This window comes from Pinus tabuliformis, chromosome 3_2 (genome assembly GCF_031772625.1).
Source record: "Pinus tabuliformis cultivar Carrire ecotype Pingquan chromosome 3_2, CPIR1, whole genome shotgun sequence".
In the NCBI taxonomy this organism is placed as follows: Eukaryota; Viridiplantae; Streptophyta; class Pinopsida; order Pinales; family Pinaceae; genus Pinus; species Pinus tabuliformis.
This window is the reverse complement of record NC_142302.1, coordinates 1,080,293,991-1,080,310,852: the sequence shown is the minus strand read 5'-3', so window position 1 is coordinate 1,080,310,852 and position 16,862 is coordinate 1,080,293,991. Positions and strand designations below refer to the sequence as shown.

Here is a 16,862-nt window from a genome sequence, read left to right as displayed (position 1 = left end):
GTACCTTCACAGATTTCAGAGAGGAATGCATTGTCTTTGGAGGAGTGGACAACCTCTATATATAGAGTGATGTCCCTCCTTTAAGCCGACTTGCTGCATTGAGGCCGACTTGACTTTCTTTGCTGCAATAGCTGCTTTTAATGGTGCCATTGCTTCTTTTGATGGTGACTTTGCTTGGAGGATACCTGACTTTGCTTGGAGGTGTCTTCTTTGACTTTTATACATAAATATACATAATGTAACATACCCTTAAGGTCTTCAACATAATTCTTTTGACTCTTTGACTCACCTATAACACTTTGACATGTGCTAGACCTACTTCAATGAGCAAGAAACTCATTGACATATATTATAAAAATAATATTTCTTTTCTTGAATAAGTACAAATATAAAAAGTACATTTATGAAGACCGAACCTAGTTACATTTCCTTCAACACTCCCTCTTAACTAGGGAGGTATTCATACAACATTACAAGGTGTTTGGCTATTATCAATCTTGAAGAATTCACATAAGAGAAACCGGATTTGCAATCCATCTGTTATAGTACTCCATGTATAGTGTTAGAATCAGCATTGTCATAGTGTAAGGCCTTGACTAACAACTCCATCTCTTCTTGAGATCATGAGCTACAATGTTGGAGAGACCAATAATTTATAGACACCTTCATCATTTTCTCTCAAGGTACATACCCACCCGGGTGTTCTTTGAGTATGACCTTCTAGGACTATTCTTGTCTTGGGTTCCCAACCCTCAAAGAATATTGGTCCTCTTGCCTACTCTTGTCTTAGATTCTCTACACATCCTCAAAGATTATTAGATGCTATATGATTACCCAATCCTCCCATTCTTTCTTACCAAGTGAAGACAAGAATGTTGTGTCTATCTTGTGTCCACATTTCCATTCATGGCCTTCATCTAGACTTACGACTGTTAGTCCTGGTCTAGTGCATGACCCATGAAATGGAAAAACACAATTGTCACTCCTTTGTAATCAGGGGTGATCCAAAACTCCCTCTTGATCTGGAACCTGTCAGAGCTCGATCTTAAGTAGGGACTCCTTCATTCATCAACAACTTCTTCTTCGTGGGTCCTTCAACTACTTGATCTCCTTCCTTTCTTTGATGTCTTGAAGTCTTTGTTCGAACTTCTTCTAGGTAGGGCACCATCCATTGATCACTTTCCTTCCTAGTTTTTCATGTCATTGTTTCCTTCGTGGAAAGTGGCTTTCTTGTCATTCATCAGTTTTTCTTGTCATCTTGGCTACTCCTTTGTCATCTTTTCTATGCTTTGGAATGCTCTTCTCATGGATGCTTTGTTGTACTTGCTTTTTTACATGCTTCGACCCAGTAGCCCATCATGACTTCATCTTGATATTGCTTCAATTTTTTTTTTTTTTTTTGCTGGATGGCTTCTTCATCATGACATCTTTGTAGAGTAGAATCAGTTATCTGCATCTTTTATATCTCCAAGGCCTTCATAGGTGTCAAGGGTCCTTCCTTCCTTTGTTAGAGTTGTCCTGCCTTCTTTTGGGAGATATCTTCAAAGTATCTTGTCAGATAGTGATTCTCGGTGATCATGGTGTTCTTCACATGCTTGATCTCTTTCTTCATTTGCTTCTTAGATAGGTAGGTCAATCACCTTATGCTTCTTGTGAGAGAATTTCTTCATTGCTTACTTCTTGGACTCGTCAACATTTCTTCTTGCTTCTTAGTTAGCAATCTTATACTCCTTATGTGAGGATATTCCTTTGTTGACCTTCATTGCAATGTAGTACATGCCTTCGAGCATGTCCTTGGTAAAAGAGATTCTTTCATACTTGATCATGTTATAGAACTACTCCCATGACTCAATAATATACAAGTGATAACATGACTAAACTTTGATGCATACATACCTCATCTTGATTCTCCTTTGATCATCTTAGCTTCATTGGTTGTCATTTGGTGTGGCCCTTCTTGCTTCATCTTAACTTGCCTGTATCTCATCCTTTTCTTGAATCCCATGAATGGGATTCCGAATGAGACATTTGCTTTGGTTCAAGAACCTTCTTTTGAAGATTCCATCATAGGATCTTAAAGGCCCTTGTCTTGCAAATGTTTATTTTCTTTTGATGATGGAGGTCTTCTAAGATTCTTAATCATGATCAATTTTTCTTTCATCATGGATGAGGTACTATACTAGGTATGCTTCTTCTACCTGAATATCTTGAGCTATATCTACCATGCTCCTATATTCTAGAAGATATTTCTACCCATGCATTTTTATTCTCATTATAAATGCTACATCTTCATGAGTATCTAGAACTCTATGTACATCATGCTTCTAGATTCTAGAGGATGTTTCTAGCCATGCAATTTTATTCTATTCCTACATGCTCCTATCCTACTCAAAACCTTGAAAGAAGACTTGAAGTAAATAGTTTGACTTAGTCATAGTAGAGATCCAAAGGATCTTCCTTCTTTTGCTTCTTTTCTTCTTCTTTCACCTCTTGAGTCATGTGAGTTGCTTCCCTCTTTCTTTTGTTGTTGTTGTCCTTCTTAAGCTTAGGACAATTCCTTTTGTAATGTCCATATTCTTGGCATCCAAAACATTGGATTTTGGACATGTCTTTGTTGTTTGTTCTTCGTGGACCAAATTTGCCAAATTTTCCCTTTCTCTTGGCCATGGTAGCAAATGCTTGCTCCTTTGATCCCACATCTTCTTTTGCTTTAAGTTTGGTTTCCTCTGTCCTTCATAGAGACCACATTTCACTGAGTGTGGTTGCCTCCTTCTTGGCATATATGCTAGATGTGAAGTTGCCCCAATCCTCAGGGAGAGCATTGAGTACTACAATTGTCATTTCTCTGTTAGACATGACTTCCCCAAGCTCTTGAAGTTGATCTCTCATTTCAGATATTTTCACGAAGTAGGGAGCTATTCCTTCCTTAGTTATTTTCATCTTGTACAATTAATTTCTCAGAGATATTACTTCTCCGGTTGTGGATACCGAGAATAGCTCTAATATCTTATCATAAATTTCTTTTGATGTTTCAAATTTGGAGACATAAGGAATGAGAGAGTCTTTGATTGATTCTATTAGAATCCTTTGAGCTCTTGTCTCATCCTTATTGTACTTAGCTAAGGCATGAGTTTGTTCCTTAGTAGGGATAGTGATATTCCCTTTGACATGTTCTAGGAGTTCATTCTCCTTGATAAGTAAATCAATCCTCTTCTTCCATGCAAGAATGTTATTGGTACCTACCAATTTATTGCTTTCCTTGCAAAAAGACATTGATGTATATTCAGAAAGGGACATGTACTTACTTGATAGATTTTGAGATGTAGTGGATTTGCTTTCTCCTTGAAGGCTTGATGGCTTGCCTTCCTAGGATCTTGATGTTCTTCATGTTGCCTTCTTCAAGTGGACTTGCTTGAGATTTGCTTGATGACTTGTAGCTTGATGTACGTCCTGCTTCAATCTGTTCTTCTTTGTAGGTGCCTTTATGTAAGGCTCTTCTTCTAGCTATGTAGACTTCCTTGATGAATGATGGATTGTAGACCTTCTTGTCCTTGAAGTGATTGATGCTTCAACCTTGTAGATGTCTTTCCTTGATGAGTGTTCTTGAGTTTCCCTTTCCTTGATGTGTCACCTTACCTCTGATACCATGTTGAAGAATCTAGGGCAAATAAATGTAGTGTGATTCTTCGTTACTTGATAACAATTTGTGTAGTATTTTTACTTTTTCTTGTTAGCTTATTCTTCTTCTTTTTATTATTAGTGCATGTGTGTGTACTTCATCAAACTGCTACCAAAACATAAAAACAAGAACACAAGATGTTGGCTCTCTGCCAGGGCCAAAAGCTGTCTTCTTTTGAGAGGAAAACCCTTTCGTGAATTTCTCTTATTGAAGCTTCTATTGATCAATGCCAAACCCTAGACCCTTGACTAGAAGATCCTCGGCGCACAAGTCAAGTCCTTTCAAGATCACTTCCTCTTGCAACACTTCGTCCTCCTCCTTTCAGCACTTTGTCTTCCTCCCTTCGGCACTTCTTCCGGCAACTGTAGAGACCTTAGATTGTATGCTCTAGGATGAATGTCGACCTTTTCTTCCTTCGTTTGAGATGGAGCCTTTCTAACTTAAGATGATGACCTTATTGCCTCCCAACCGAGCCTTCTTTTCCTTTGACAAATATTGCAGATTTATAGCAGCAACAATCCAGCCCTAATTCTTCACACATGAGAGGGAATCTCCTCACAAGAACTATGTTAGACTTATCTGACTCCCTTTGCTTGCATACCCTTCTTCCACGCTTGAGAGAGAGACCTTGTAGGCCTAGTTTGAACCCTAAACAAAGAGATATGGTAAACTGTACATTACCGTTGTCATAACTGCAGGGACAACCCTCCTTTCCTCGCACGTGTGGCTGTAACTAGCCCTTTAACACTTCGGTTTTTGTTCTTCCTTTCTTCATTTCCTTGGAGACCCTCTTCTTGTCCTCTTATTACCCTTTTCCTTGCCTTGTACCTTTGCAGATTTCAGAGAGGAATGCGTTGTCTTTGGAGGAGTGGACAACCTCTATAGATAGAGGGTTGTCCCTCCTTTAGAATGACTTGTAGGCTGATTTGCTGCATTGAGGTCGACTTGACTTTCTTTTCTACAATAGGTGCTTTTAATGGTGCTATTGCTTCTTTTGATGGTGACTTTGCTTGGATGTGTCTTCTTTGACTTTTATACATAAATATACCTAATGTAACATACCCTTAAGGTCTATAACATAATTCTTTTGACTCTTTGACTCACCTATAGAACTTTGACTTGTGCTAGACCTACTTCAATGAGCAAGAAACTCATTGACATATATTATAAAAATAATATTCCTTTTCTTGAATAAGTCCAAATTTCAAAAGTACATTTATGAAGACCGAACCTAGTTACATTTCCTTCAACATGAAGTTGTTGATCTCCCTAAGTTAAGAGGGAGGTTGGATGAAAGTAAGTGTAAATCTCCCTAGTTGAGAGGGAGGGCATAATGTGACAACTAAGACCTTGAAGAAAGAATAAAAGATCATGGATGAAACATTACAGATATATATTCGTGACTGGCAAAGTTGTAAACAAGACTTGGATATTATGGAAAAAGTGCTAACGCTGAGTTTGATGTTGCTATAGAAGTTAAAGAAGAAAGCTTCCGATGAGATGTGTTTGGATAATCTGACGATAAATCTAAGTAGCATCAGAATGATTGAGGACCTCGAAGGTTTGTGCTAAACATGTATATATAATGAAAGTTTATTACTAATTAGGGTGGTGATTGTGTAGGATCTCTCCATAAGAAGGTTGAATGTTTTGAAGCATGCTTGGACTAGTGGATATATCTGATTTAGTTAAGGAGAGATGAAGCATCTTTGGGCGACAAGATGCTTGGGAGGACATCTGGCTAGCTTGTGATGATATTTAGATTTTGAAGTAGGGAGGGTATCGTTGATCATGTGGAGCTTTGACCTTGGATATGATACCTAGATCCCTGGGTTGGTTTTAGAGATGAAGCCTAATGGTACCTATAGTGGCTAAAGTTTGGAACACACCTTAGTCCCACCCGATTAGATACCTTGGTCAAGTATTTGACTGTAGAACTGCGTGTGTTGTGACTCCTCGTAGAACATATCATTTTGAGATCATCCTTGTACCTATGTATATATGTTATTATGAATACCTCCCTAGTTAAGAGGGAGTGTTGAAGAATGTAACTAGTGTTGGTCTTCATAATTGTATTTTTCAAAAGAAAGAAAAATGAATTTTTATTAAAGGAATTGACTTATTAAAGCATGGGTTTCATGCTTGGGTCAATGGTCAATAGGTCAAAAGGACCCATTGTGTGCTCTAGGGTTTGTGTCTTGTGTCAAAGTCAGAAGCATAATGTAAAAGACCCTTCATGGGCACCTTAAATCAAAGAAGAAAAAATGTTGTCAAAGATACTCCTCCACCAAGTCGTCTCCCTCTCCTATATGTCGGCCTATTCTCCACAAGTCAGCCTCATAAAGAGAAACCATCACCTCGAAGAAGACTATAAGTGCTCTCGACCTATTGAGGTAGGTACACATATGAAGTTCGATCTGCAGTTTAATTGAGAAAGAAAGAAACGCGAATACCTAGTAAAGAAGAGTTAATTTGAGCGAAGAAGAGAAGTCTTTCAAGTTAAGAAAACCGAGATCTTGATGTTTTCTGTCACACATGTTATCTTGAAGCCAGTTGTAGGGGTAGAAGGTGATAGATCTAATTGAAAAAGTTAAAGGAAGGAGGGGACGAGATTCTAGATGACTACTTAAAGTTGAGGGTTGACTTGGTGAATGGAGGGAGTCTATGGTCAAAAGGTCAAGATTATCTCATTTTGATTTAAGTCTACTAGTGAAGAGTTTGACTGAGTTTTCCCCATGTTAGGGATTTTTCCCTGGCTAAGTGCCTACATCTTGTGTCCTCTTTTGTTTGTGATCTCCATTTATTGGCATTAGTCTTGACCAATGTTGCACAAAGCGGGGACGAAATGGGGACGTTTTTTGGAAGTGGGGACGCGGAAGCGTCATTTTCCAAAAATCTAGGAAGCGAAGCGTCTACTATATATATATATATATATTTTTTTTTTTTTTTTGCATTTATACTCAAAACAAACATCCCAAATACCAAATTAGTTGTAGAAGACATGAAAACATGCATATTTTTGCATAAATCAAGATAGATATGGCATCCATGATTCCATTGTAGTTACTAGTATGTACATCAATGACTAATTATTTGAACATCAACCATCTATATTCTAGCAATTACAAACATACATCAAATTTTTAAGCCTATTATAAAACATAAAACATTTAAGCATATTATAAAACATAAAACATAGAGCATATTATGATTTATCTAGCAAGTGAGCAACTGTCAACATTTGTCATGTCCAAAATTCAAATAATAATGTTTACAAAATATGTCACTTGGTCACTGCCAAGACATAAAAGGTTCAAATTCACAAGCCTACAAGTCTAATAATTAATCTATGACAAAAGTAGTAAATTATGAATATATCTACTAATCTCTCCTATTTCCACCACGAAGAGAACGTGGCGGCCGGCCTCCACGTGGTGGTAATGAAGAAGATGGTGCCTGTGGAAGTTGTGGCAGTGCAACTGAAACTGATGAAGACGAACCCCCTGTTGTTGGTGTCGAACCATGGAACCTAGGAACCAAGGGACCAGATGGGGGTGGCATCTCAACACGATCATCATCATCCTGGAATCGCTCAAAAAATTCATAAAAAAAAATATATATATAAGTTAACAAAAAAAATTAAAAACATGAACTAGAGAAATGCTTTATACGGAAAATTCATCCCACAATGGACATACCTGGATAAGAGTATCCTCTAATTGCTCTAATCACAACACTCCATCCTCCAAATTGGGCTCCTCTGGATTCTTGTCCCAAATCTTAAGTTCTTTATTAGTCTTTGCATCATCACAGTAATGGGACAACAATCGCAAGTTGTAATGAACATAAACCAAGCTCTCTGCCCGGTCTAAACTCAACCTGTTCCTTTCAACACTGTGGATGAAAGAATAAGAGCTCCAACAGCTCTTTGCAGAAGAAGTGTTTACCACCTGTGATAGCACCTGCAATGCCAAAGTTTCTAGAAGTGGAGTAGCCCCTCCATATATGTTCCACCACTCAAGAGAAGAAGAAGCCTCTTGATCTCTAATTGCGTGCATGCTCCCAAATGGACCAGTGTTAAGCATATAGTTGCTCAACTGTCTCCGTACCATGGCAACCTCCTCCTCATCAGGGATTAATTTTCTCAATGCAATCATATATTTTTTGTGAACCTCTTGATCTTGGTGTGGTTTTCTCCTGCTTCCCCCCCAGGTGCTGGTGTTGAAAGCCATGATGGATGATAGTATTTAGGTGTCAAAACATATGCTAATGCATGCAATGGAACATTCAGCATTTCCCATCGGTTTTACACCTCTGCACGAATATAATTGTACAAGGTGATATCTCTAGGCTCAACAATGTCTTTAATCTGCCCCAACATGCTATCCATTTGCTCATACACCTCCTAAATTATTGATCGATTTGAATCTCCAAACTTGATCATGTAATAAATTGGTTTGGTGAATTGCAAAACATATTTAACCTGTGACCAAAAGTACATGTCAAGAATAGTGTCCTTGGTTGCATTAGCATGATCTCTAGCAGTGTTAATTTCATCCCATGTTTCAGCACACACCATATTAGTTAAATCTTGTCTCACCTTCACTAGTCGCCTGAAGGTGAGGTAATAACTGGCAAATCTTGTCTTTCCAACTTTAAGCAACTGCAACTTGGAGTAAGTGCCATAGAAGTAGTTTACCCTTGTATGCCCTGTGATGAATTTAATGAGTTGCTTCCCTCTCCTGTAAAGCTCATTAAGCCACTCACATTCTTTATGCTTCACAATATCATGCATCAAAAGGTTCAATGTGTGAACCAGGCACCTAGACCAAAAGATACGTGGATGAGTATGCTCAATAATTTTTCCTGCTGCCTTACAATTTGTTGCATTATCTGTGATCACTTGAACCACATTATTCGGACCAACATCTTTGATTGATTGCAATAGGAGATCTGCAATGTTTTGTGAAGATGCAGTGACGAAGGAGGAGTCATGCCATGCAATAAACACTGTACCACGAGCAGAAACTCCAAGAACATTTATTAAATGTTGGTTTCTAATATTTGTCCACCCATCTGATACAATGGATACCCCACAATCTACCCACTTATTTGTAAAATGTGTTAAAGCTCTTTGAACCTTTGCTTTTTCTCATTCTGATAAAACACTGTTCTAGCTTTCTCATAGTTGGGGGACTTGTATCCTTTTGGGGCTTCATTGATGGCCTTTACCATTTCATGCCAATAGGGAGAGCGAAGCACATTGAATGGTACACCGCAAGCACAAAGAAATCAGACTATCTTTCCATCCACATCATCCCTCCCAACAACATTAAGGAAATCCCCTATTGTTCTTTTACCTCTTGGGCTTCTAGAAGTACCATGAGGAGATGGGCTACCAAATCTAGAGGTTGCACTTGATTCAAAATGAGTTTTTTGTTTCTTGCTTTTTTGTTGTGCAACCTTCTCTATTTGGATCTATTTTCTTCTTTGCTCAGATGAAATATTTGGGCAAATTTATATCCCCACGACACCCTTTTTATCATCACTGTCTATCACCCCACAAAGATGCCTCCTCACGCGGGTATATGAACCACTAAATGGTTTTCCTCCATGACAACCATGAGGGCACAAAAATTTGTAGCTTCCACCACCCTTTCCCCCTTCAAGTTTGGTCACATAGTTCCACAAGGGTGTTAATGCAACTTTCCCCTCTAGTGTTTCAGTTTCCCCTTCAGGTTCAACTTCATCCCCTTCCTCTTCAAACCCTTCCTCCTCATCATACATTGGGTCACTCATATTGGGACCACTGTCCTCTTGTGCTTCTTCCCTTCTATTCCTACTCCCTCTTGCCATCATTAAAACCAAAAGTGGAATGATACATAGAAGCCAAAAGAACACCATCTTGGAATATGGATATAGGTGGTGGACAACCTGCAAGTAAATGAGCAAGTAGAAACAATGGGAAAGAGTAGGAGAGGGAGGAGAAAAATACAAAAAAAATGTCAAAAAAATAAGGGAGTTTGGGGTTTGCACTTACCTCTTTAGCTCTTGTAGATGAAGTCCTCCGAGCCCCTCCTCCTCCTAGCTCCTCCTTCTCTTAGCTCCTCCTCCACTCCTCCAAGCTCTCCTCTCTTCTCCTTTCTTCTTTTCTCCAACTCTCATAAACTCAAAGTGAGAAAATGAGAGATGAATGGGGGCTTTAATCCCTTCATTCCTCACCCTAACCCAAGGTGGACCCACCCCCAACAAGTCAACATACACAAAAATTAAAAAAAAAAACAATTTTTTGGCCGCGTGGCAGAAAAGGAGGAAGCGCGTACAGAATCGTATGCGATCTGTACGATTAACCCTCCGAAGCACGTCCGAAGCACCGTACGAAATGCAATTCGGGCACATGCTTCGGGAATTTCCAGGAATCATGTTTATTAGTCCAAAATGCATTTCGGTTTTTTTGAAGCGCGTTTCGGACGACACTTCCCCCCAGCATCCATACGGATCACGTTTTGGGGTTTAGATTCGCGGGGGGGGGGTCCTACAACACTGGTCTTGATGATAAGAACAAGATAATTTGGAAGAAGAACTAATAAGTAAATATCACAAGATAATGTCATAAAAAGAGAAATCATTACATGAAAACCCTAAATTTGCTCCCCTAATAGATTTCTCAATAGTCATAAAGCCTTATTAGGTGCTTCCAACCCGGAATAGTTTCAAGGTCGATGTGAAATTTTCAACTATTGTAGCAATTGGAAATTATTCTTCTAATTGTCAATTAATTAATAATTTATTTTCCCACACAAACAACGAAAAATTCACAACTGCAATTTTCGCCAATTAAATTCTGTGAAAGATTAACTAGAAACTGAGAAAATACTGATACACACACAATAAAATTGACAATTATTTTTGGACAAATGTCCTCGGAAAAACCCAACTTGGGAAAACCGGTGCAGCAACTGAGGGTTTTAATTATTAAGCAACAATGAAATAATCTGTGTACAATTTGGATGCTGAAAACTGGCAATCCTGTAGAGAAAATATCGGCAAAAATAATAAGAGGGAAATTACCCTCACTCAGAGAAATCCTGACACTTGACTGCACCTGGAAAACAAGTAGTCCACTCTGCTTTGCCCAAGCCCTGCATCACCTATGCGCAGTCCCTCAAACAATCAGCCTAGAACTCTCACAAATCAGGCTGTCCTGCCATAGTTGACTGGGAAAACTATCTCTCCGACGCTCTGAAAATACTTTCCAATCTTTGGAACTGAAAAGAAACTTCACCTCAACAAAATTGAATTTCCCTTTTGAGGCTTCTGCGCTGTGTTTGTGTAGCCTCCTAGAGAAAATCTCGGCCTCTCTGCAAAGTACTCACCGGATCTGGAAAATCTTCCTCTAACCTCACTGTCCTTGCCCCTCCCTTTCTCTGCGTCCCTTCTTTGGGTCGAACTCTTCCGGCATCTAGTGCTGCTCTTTAGACTTTGGAAAATCAAACTTCCTAAGGAAATCGATCTCTAGTGTGTGTTCTCCATCGACCCATCAACTTCTTCTTATAATATTTTGTTAGACCTCTAACGACCAAGATTAAAACTTAATCAAGGGCTAAGATTATTCCAGTTGATCCGTGTGAGTTTCTAGATAATTTCCACCTTTCTCAATTAATACTAATTAATTAACCCCTTTTCCTAAGTTTAGACTTAGGAAATATTAAAAAATAGGCTAATAATCTAATTGAGACACTTCTAGGTGGAATTTCCAGAAACAATTCCTGGTTTATGGAGAACTCATGTGTTTTATCCTCTCCACAAAATTTCGAGACTAGAACACCTCTGATGCTACAAAACTAACAGTCGACCTGTTAATCAACAAGTGGAAGTGATCAATGACATGGTATGGGATTCACTTCATGGATGATGCCACAGTCTGGTACCAGTCATGAAATTCTAATATCCTTGAGCATTATGATGTGAAGGAGAAGCAATTGTAGGCCTTGAGTTACCCATTTCCTCGACCTGTTTTTACCACCCTTCTTGTGCACCCTTTTCTTTATTGAGTTTTCTTTTAGATACATAGCTTGGGTTGCAAGCCTTCATTAATTGATCATTGACCCCTTAAATATGAAACATTTCATTGTTCATCATGGTTGCAATATTCAATGTTCCTTTCATTAAGATAGCTCATGTAGTAACTAGGAACTGGGTGAGAGCTAATGAGGGGGTTAGAGCTCAATCTAGGCTTTTGTTATGAATAAATATATAGGAAATAATGTAAATGATAATAATGATAAATTATGATTAGTTCATTAGTAATTAGGTTGAAGAGGCATGTTTAAATGAGACATGACTCTCCATGAAGAGACACTTGCTTGGTATATAAGCAAGCTTCTCACTCTCATTGTATAATCAATCTTATTCAGACATTTTAATATATAATATTTGTATCTTCATGGATATCTTTATATTCAAAGTCTTCTGGAGTAATTAATCTGAAGAAGCAACTTTGTTCGCTTCATTTGGTATCAAAGCTTCGTTTGATCCGGCCTTTGGCCATTAAAAGAATAAAAAAAAGAGGTTAAAAAAAAAGCTATAGCACGAAATAAAAAGTTAAAAATCTATATATATATATATTATAAAAGAAAATATGAAGCATGCCATCGTCAAACTTGCATCTACTGAATGCAGGCCTCATATCACTGTCTCAACCAGATAACATTGAAACCTTCCGCCGCTGCCCATATCCATCCACCTTGATCCCTATTGTTTTCGCTCCAGCTAATCGCCACCTCCTGTGAGACCCTGACCACCGTGTCTGCAGTTCCATACTCGATTTTTTTCTTTGAGCCACGCCCTTCGACAGTGTCGTCGCCTTCATCTATCGTGTCTGCCATTTCAGACAAACAACCACTGTACCCTGCTCTGCTGGCTGCTGTTAGATTTCCTGCCAACTGGTCTTCACCTTAGCCATTTGCTGTCATTGTTTGCTGCGTCTATTCCATGCTTCGACTCCCGTTACCCACACTTTGTCTTGACCACTACCCGACGTTGCGACAACCAAACGTTAGTAAGATATTGCCGACTCCTGTTGAAAAACATCTGCAACTATTGTCTGCCCTCTTGTGACCATCCGTTGTCGCTGTACAGTGCACTCCCCGACTACATTCAAACGACTGTTGTCCCAACCAACAATTAAACACCACAACCACTAGTCGATCGTGCCAACTCGCTCGTGCTAACTCTATTCCTGCTGCTGCCTGACCGTAACACGCCCTTTGTCAAAGCCCTGTCCAGGCACGTCCGTACAATACAATCACGTCTCCTCAACATAAAACAACTTAAAGTTAATTATTTGCCTGCTCAGACCTTGTTCAATTTTTTTTGTTTAGAAGTTAAATGGAGATAACTACAAGGAGGTCTTTTTGAAAAGAAAAATTCGAAAAGAATAAATTATTTTTTCACATAGTCGTATAGAAAGGGATTCGAAACTTGTTTTTATAAATAAGATAAAAAAAAATTATGAGAAAGAAAAAATATATTTCTTGTGAGTGAGGAAAAGGTTAATCATATATATATATATATATAAAGAATCCATATATAAAAATAAAGGATTTGGGTATTTAAATATCAAAGGGGACGCATTATTAAAATAAAGAAAAGGTGAAAATAATTGATTATTAAGGATTAATCACTAAGTTTTGAAGGAGTAATAAAGCCTTGAAGGTTAAAAAATAAATAAAAAATTTAGAGTTATTTAAACAAAATAACAATAACAATAAAAATTAAAAAAAGAGGGGAAGATAAAAAAAGTGAAGAAAAAAAAATATGGAATCTCTAAGTAATGAACAAAAACAATCATTCGCAAGAGATATAGAACAATTAATGACAATACTTGAGTGACAACATGCTGATTTTAATGAAGAGAGAGAAAATGGAATCCATATTCCAAGTTGAACGTCCATCATCACTCCCACAAAACGATGTAATCCAATGTACCGAGAAAGTGCAGCTAAAAGATCAAGAGAATGGAAAAATTGTTAAACTTCAGCAAAACAAAAAAGCGTTAGAACACGAACATAAAAATCTTGTGTATATGCATTACAAAGAAATAATTGAAAAAGGCAAAGAAATTTCTCGTCTCAAGGACCACGTCGAAAAATTACTAGCACAAGTGAAGAAGACTAAGGTCACAAAGAAAGAACTCAAGAAGCACTTATCACAACAAGAAGAGGAAACCTTGCGTTTAAAGAACCTTAATAAAAATTTATTAGAACAAATCAGAGATCTAAAAAATGAAAAGCTTAAAATTCAAAACATTGAAAATAAGGTTGATAAATCAAAAATCAAAGAACTTTTACATTTGAGAAACCATAATCAAAGTCTACTCACTCAAATTAAGAAACTTAAGGATGATAAGAAAGCATTAAAAGACAAGTTAGAACAATTCACTCAAGAAAAAGTATCGAAATCTCCAGTCATAACAATGCAAGTTGAAGATAAGGGAACGAATACTGATCCAGTGAATATGACAACTCAAAAAGACAAGTTAGTTGAAGAAACGACACGCTTAGATATTGCAGTTTAGAGGATAAACATCCCAAGTGAAGATTTTGTAACCAACTCAACAACATTGTCCCCTGAAGTAAATCAAAAAATCCCCACACACTTAATAAGGGAATGTCAAACCAAAAAAGTTCCATATCGACATCCAAATCATGAAAGTAGACAACCCAACCATGCTACGTATCGTGACCATTCAGGCCAGAAACAACAAATTGATGTTCCAGAGAATAATGACGTAACATCAATCCAATCCTATGCTGACAAATCGTTACAAAATTCCAGTGATCAGAATACTGCACAGAAGATTAATCTAGGATGGTCTTTTCCCTTCTCAGTGCGGCAGTTTTGTTTGCCACTTAGAAGATCATATTGTCCTGCTTCGACGAAGATGACTATTATGAGATGAAAAGACATTCGAAACCGAAAAAGAGATCAAGCCTTTTCATCGTCAAGCTTTGAGGACAAAGCTTTTTGAGGAGGAAGGCAATGTTATGAATAAATATATAGGAAATAATGTAAAATAATGTAAATGATAAATAATGATTAGTTAATTAATAATTAGGTTGAAGAGGCATGTCTAAATGAGACATGACTCTCCATGAAGAGACATCTGCTTGGTATATAAGCAAGCTTCTCACTCTCATTGTATAATCAATCTTATTCACACATTTTAATATATAATATTTGTATCTTCATGGATATCCTTATATTCCAAGTCTTCTGGAGTAATTAATCTGAAGAAGGAACTTTGTTCGCTTCAGCTTTTGTCTACATACTTTCATTTATCCTTGCCAATCTTTTGCATTTTAACATTATGGCTCATGCTCTTTCTTTTTTTCTAATACAACATCCTCTTAGGTAAAATTTTCTAGGGCCCTACTCAAAGAAGAGGAAAACAGGGAACCAATACTGGCTATAGATAGCAGTCAACTAAAATACGGGGTGTGGATAAAAAGGAGAGATGGAAAGTGTTAAGTATGGATTACCATGGACAAAGAACATAAAGTAGAGCCTTCTATTTGTGCCCCTCCTAGACAATGAAAGAAAAGCCTCAAGGAAGGTCACATTTAACTAGGGGCAAGTGATAACCACCAAGATGAAGCATGGGAATAAGAGTACAATCAAAAGTGGTCTATTATCCAATTCAACCTGTGTTCAATACTAGAATGCCCTTAAACATTGAATGAAAGCACTTGAATACAAATTTTTTTAGTGTACCTTATAATAGATTATCCATCTTCATTAGGCGAGCAGGCTAGATGAAACAAAGCACTGACTGGAGCATGGATGTGAGTTATTTGAGGCTAGCTATCTGGGGATCATCATAGGGCTGCTGGCTGGCAAGCTGAAATAATAGGAGAAATTTTTTCTTCTAGGGGTTAGCCACATGGGTGGGTAACAGTCATGATATGTTTTAAATTAAATTGATATTCATGAGTTTTCAAATGATTTGTAATGTTATGTCAATGTGGTATAACTGGCCTGCTCAGGAATTTACTTGTACATTTAAGTCCTCAAGACTAGAAATTTCAAGAAGCCAATGCTTTTTTTCATCCACCTTAATCAGTTGTTATAGAAGTGCAGTCTTTTTTGCTGGTCTGGTCCTATTTTCGATGGTCACCATGGATTTTAAATTAAGTTGGCATTCTTTTATTCTAAAATTATCTAATAGATGGTATGTGGCATAAACGGCTTGTTTGGGTATTTACTTGTACAGTCAAATCATCAAGACTAGAACTTTAATTAGTCAATGCGTTTCTTTTTTCAGCTTGAATCAGCAGCAAGAGAAGTGCACAATATCGATAGATGTGTCTCCTTAAATGATGGCGAGAGGGCTTTCCAATTTGATGGTAGAACAAAACTCTTCACAAGAGAAAGGGAGCTTCCTAGCAGCTTGTCCTCTAGTCACTCGTTGAGAAGCTTTCTAGAGGCACAACTAGAGAATACTCTTATTGCTCAAGATGAAGAGAGGACGAAACTTTTGAAAGTTATGCAAAATCAAATAATTGACATTGGGATTTTGCAAAGAGAGAACCAGGACCTTGAAGAAAAAGTGTTTGAAGTGATGAGAAGGCGAGATGAAAGGAAAAAGTCAGTTCTACCTTATCTGTTACTACCTTTACCATTCAAACTCTCAATTTTCCTCATGGATTACCTTTTTTCACATGAAATAGTCTTGAATGATAAAACATATTTGCTTCCATAATGTGGCTTTCCTTTAAGTAATCTATAATTCCATGCAAATAAATACATTTAGTGTATTTGGAGGAAAACCATAAATAAATACATTTAGTGCACCGGTCTATTTATAATCTGCTCCTTTCTGCACTGTTTCTGTGTTCTGTTTGATAAGTCACGAAATTTCAGTAGTATGCATAATTGCACACAGCTCCTCCCAGTCAGAAGGGATGTGAGGGACCAAACTTTTGGCATCATAGTATTGGATAATAGCCCACATAGGAATCAGGATGAAGATTAAAACTTTGAACAATGGAGTTAAGAGTCACTTCCAATTTCTCCACGCATGCTTGTTTGAAATGCAAGAATGTTAGTAAATTTTACTGATGGGAATGTTTTGAAAACTTCGCTTTAGAGCTAAAGTATTTTGATATGAATTCTAGGTTTC

General features: G+C 37.6%; 1 protein-coding gene across 1 annotated transcript in view; it reads left to right on the top strand.

Annotated features, from left to right (window-relative positions):
• LOC149184436 (uncharacterized) overlaps positions 1–16,442 on the top strand; it is a 93,303-nt gene extending 76,861 nt beyond the window's left edge. The window contains exon 3 of the mRNA XM_089415335.1: positions 16,005–16,442. Coding sequence (XP_089271461.1) covers positions 16,005–16,442 — 438 coding nt within the window. The remainder of the gene's footprint in view (positions 1–16,004) is intronic.
• The last annotated feature ends 420 nt before the right edge of the window (positions 16,443–16,862 follow it).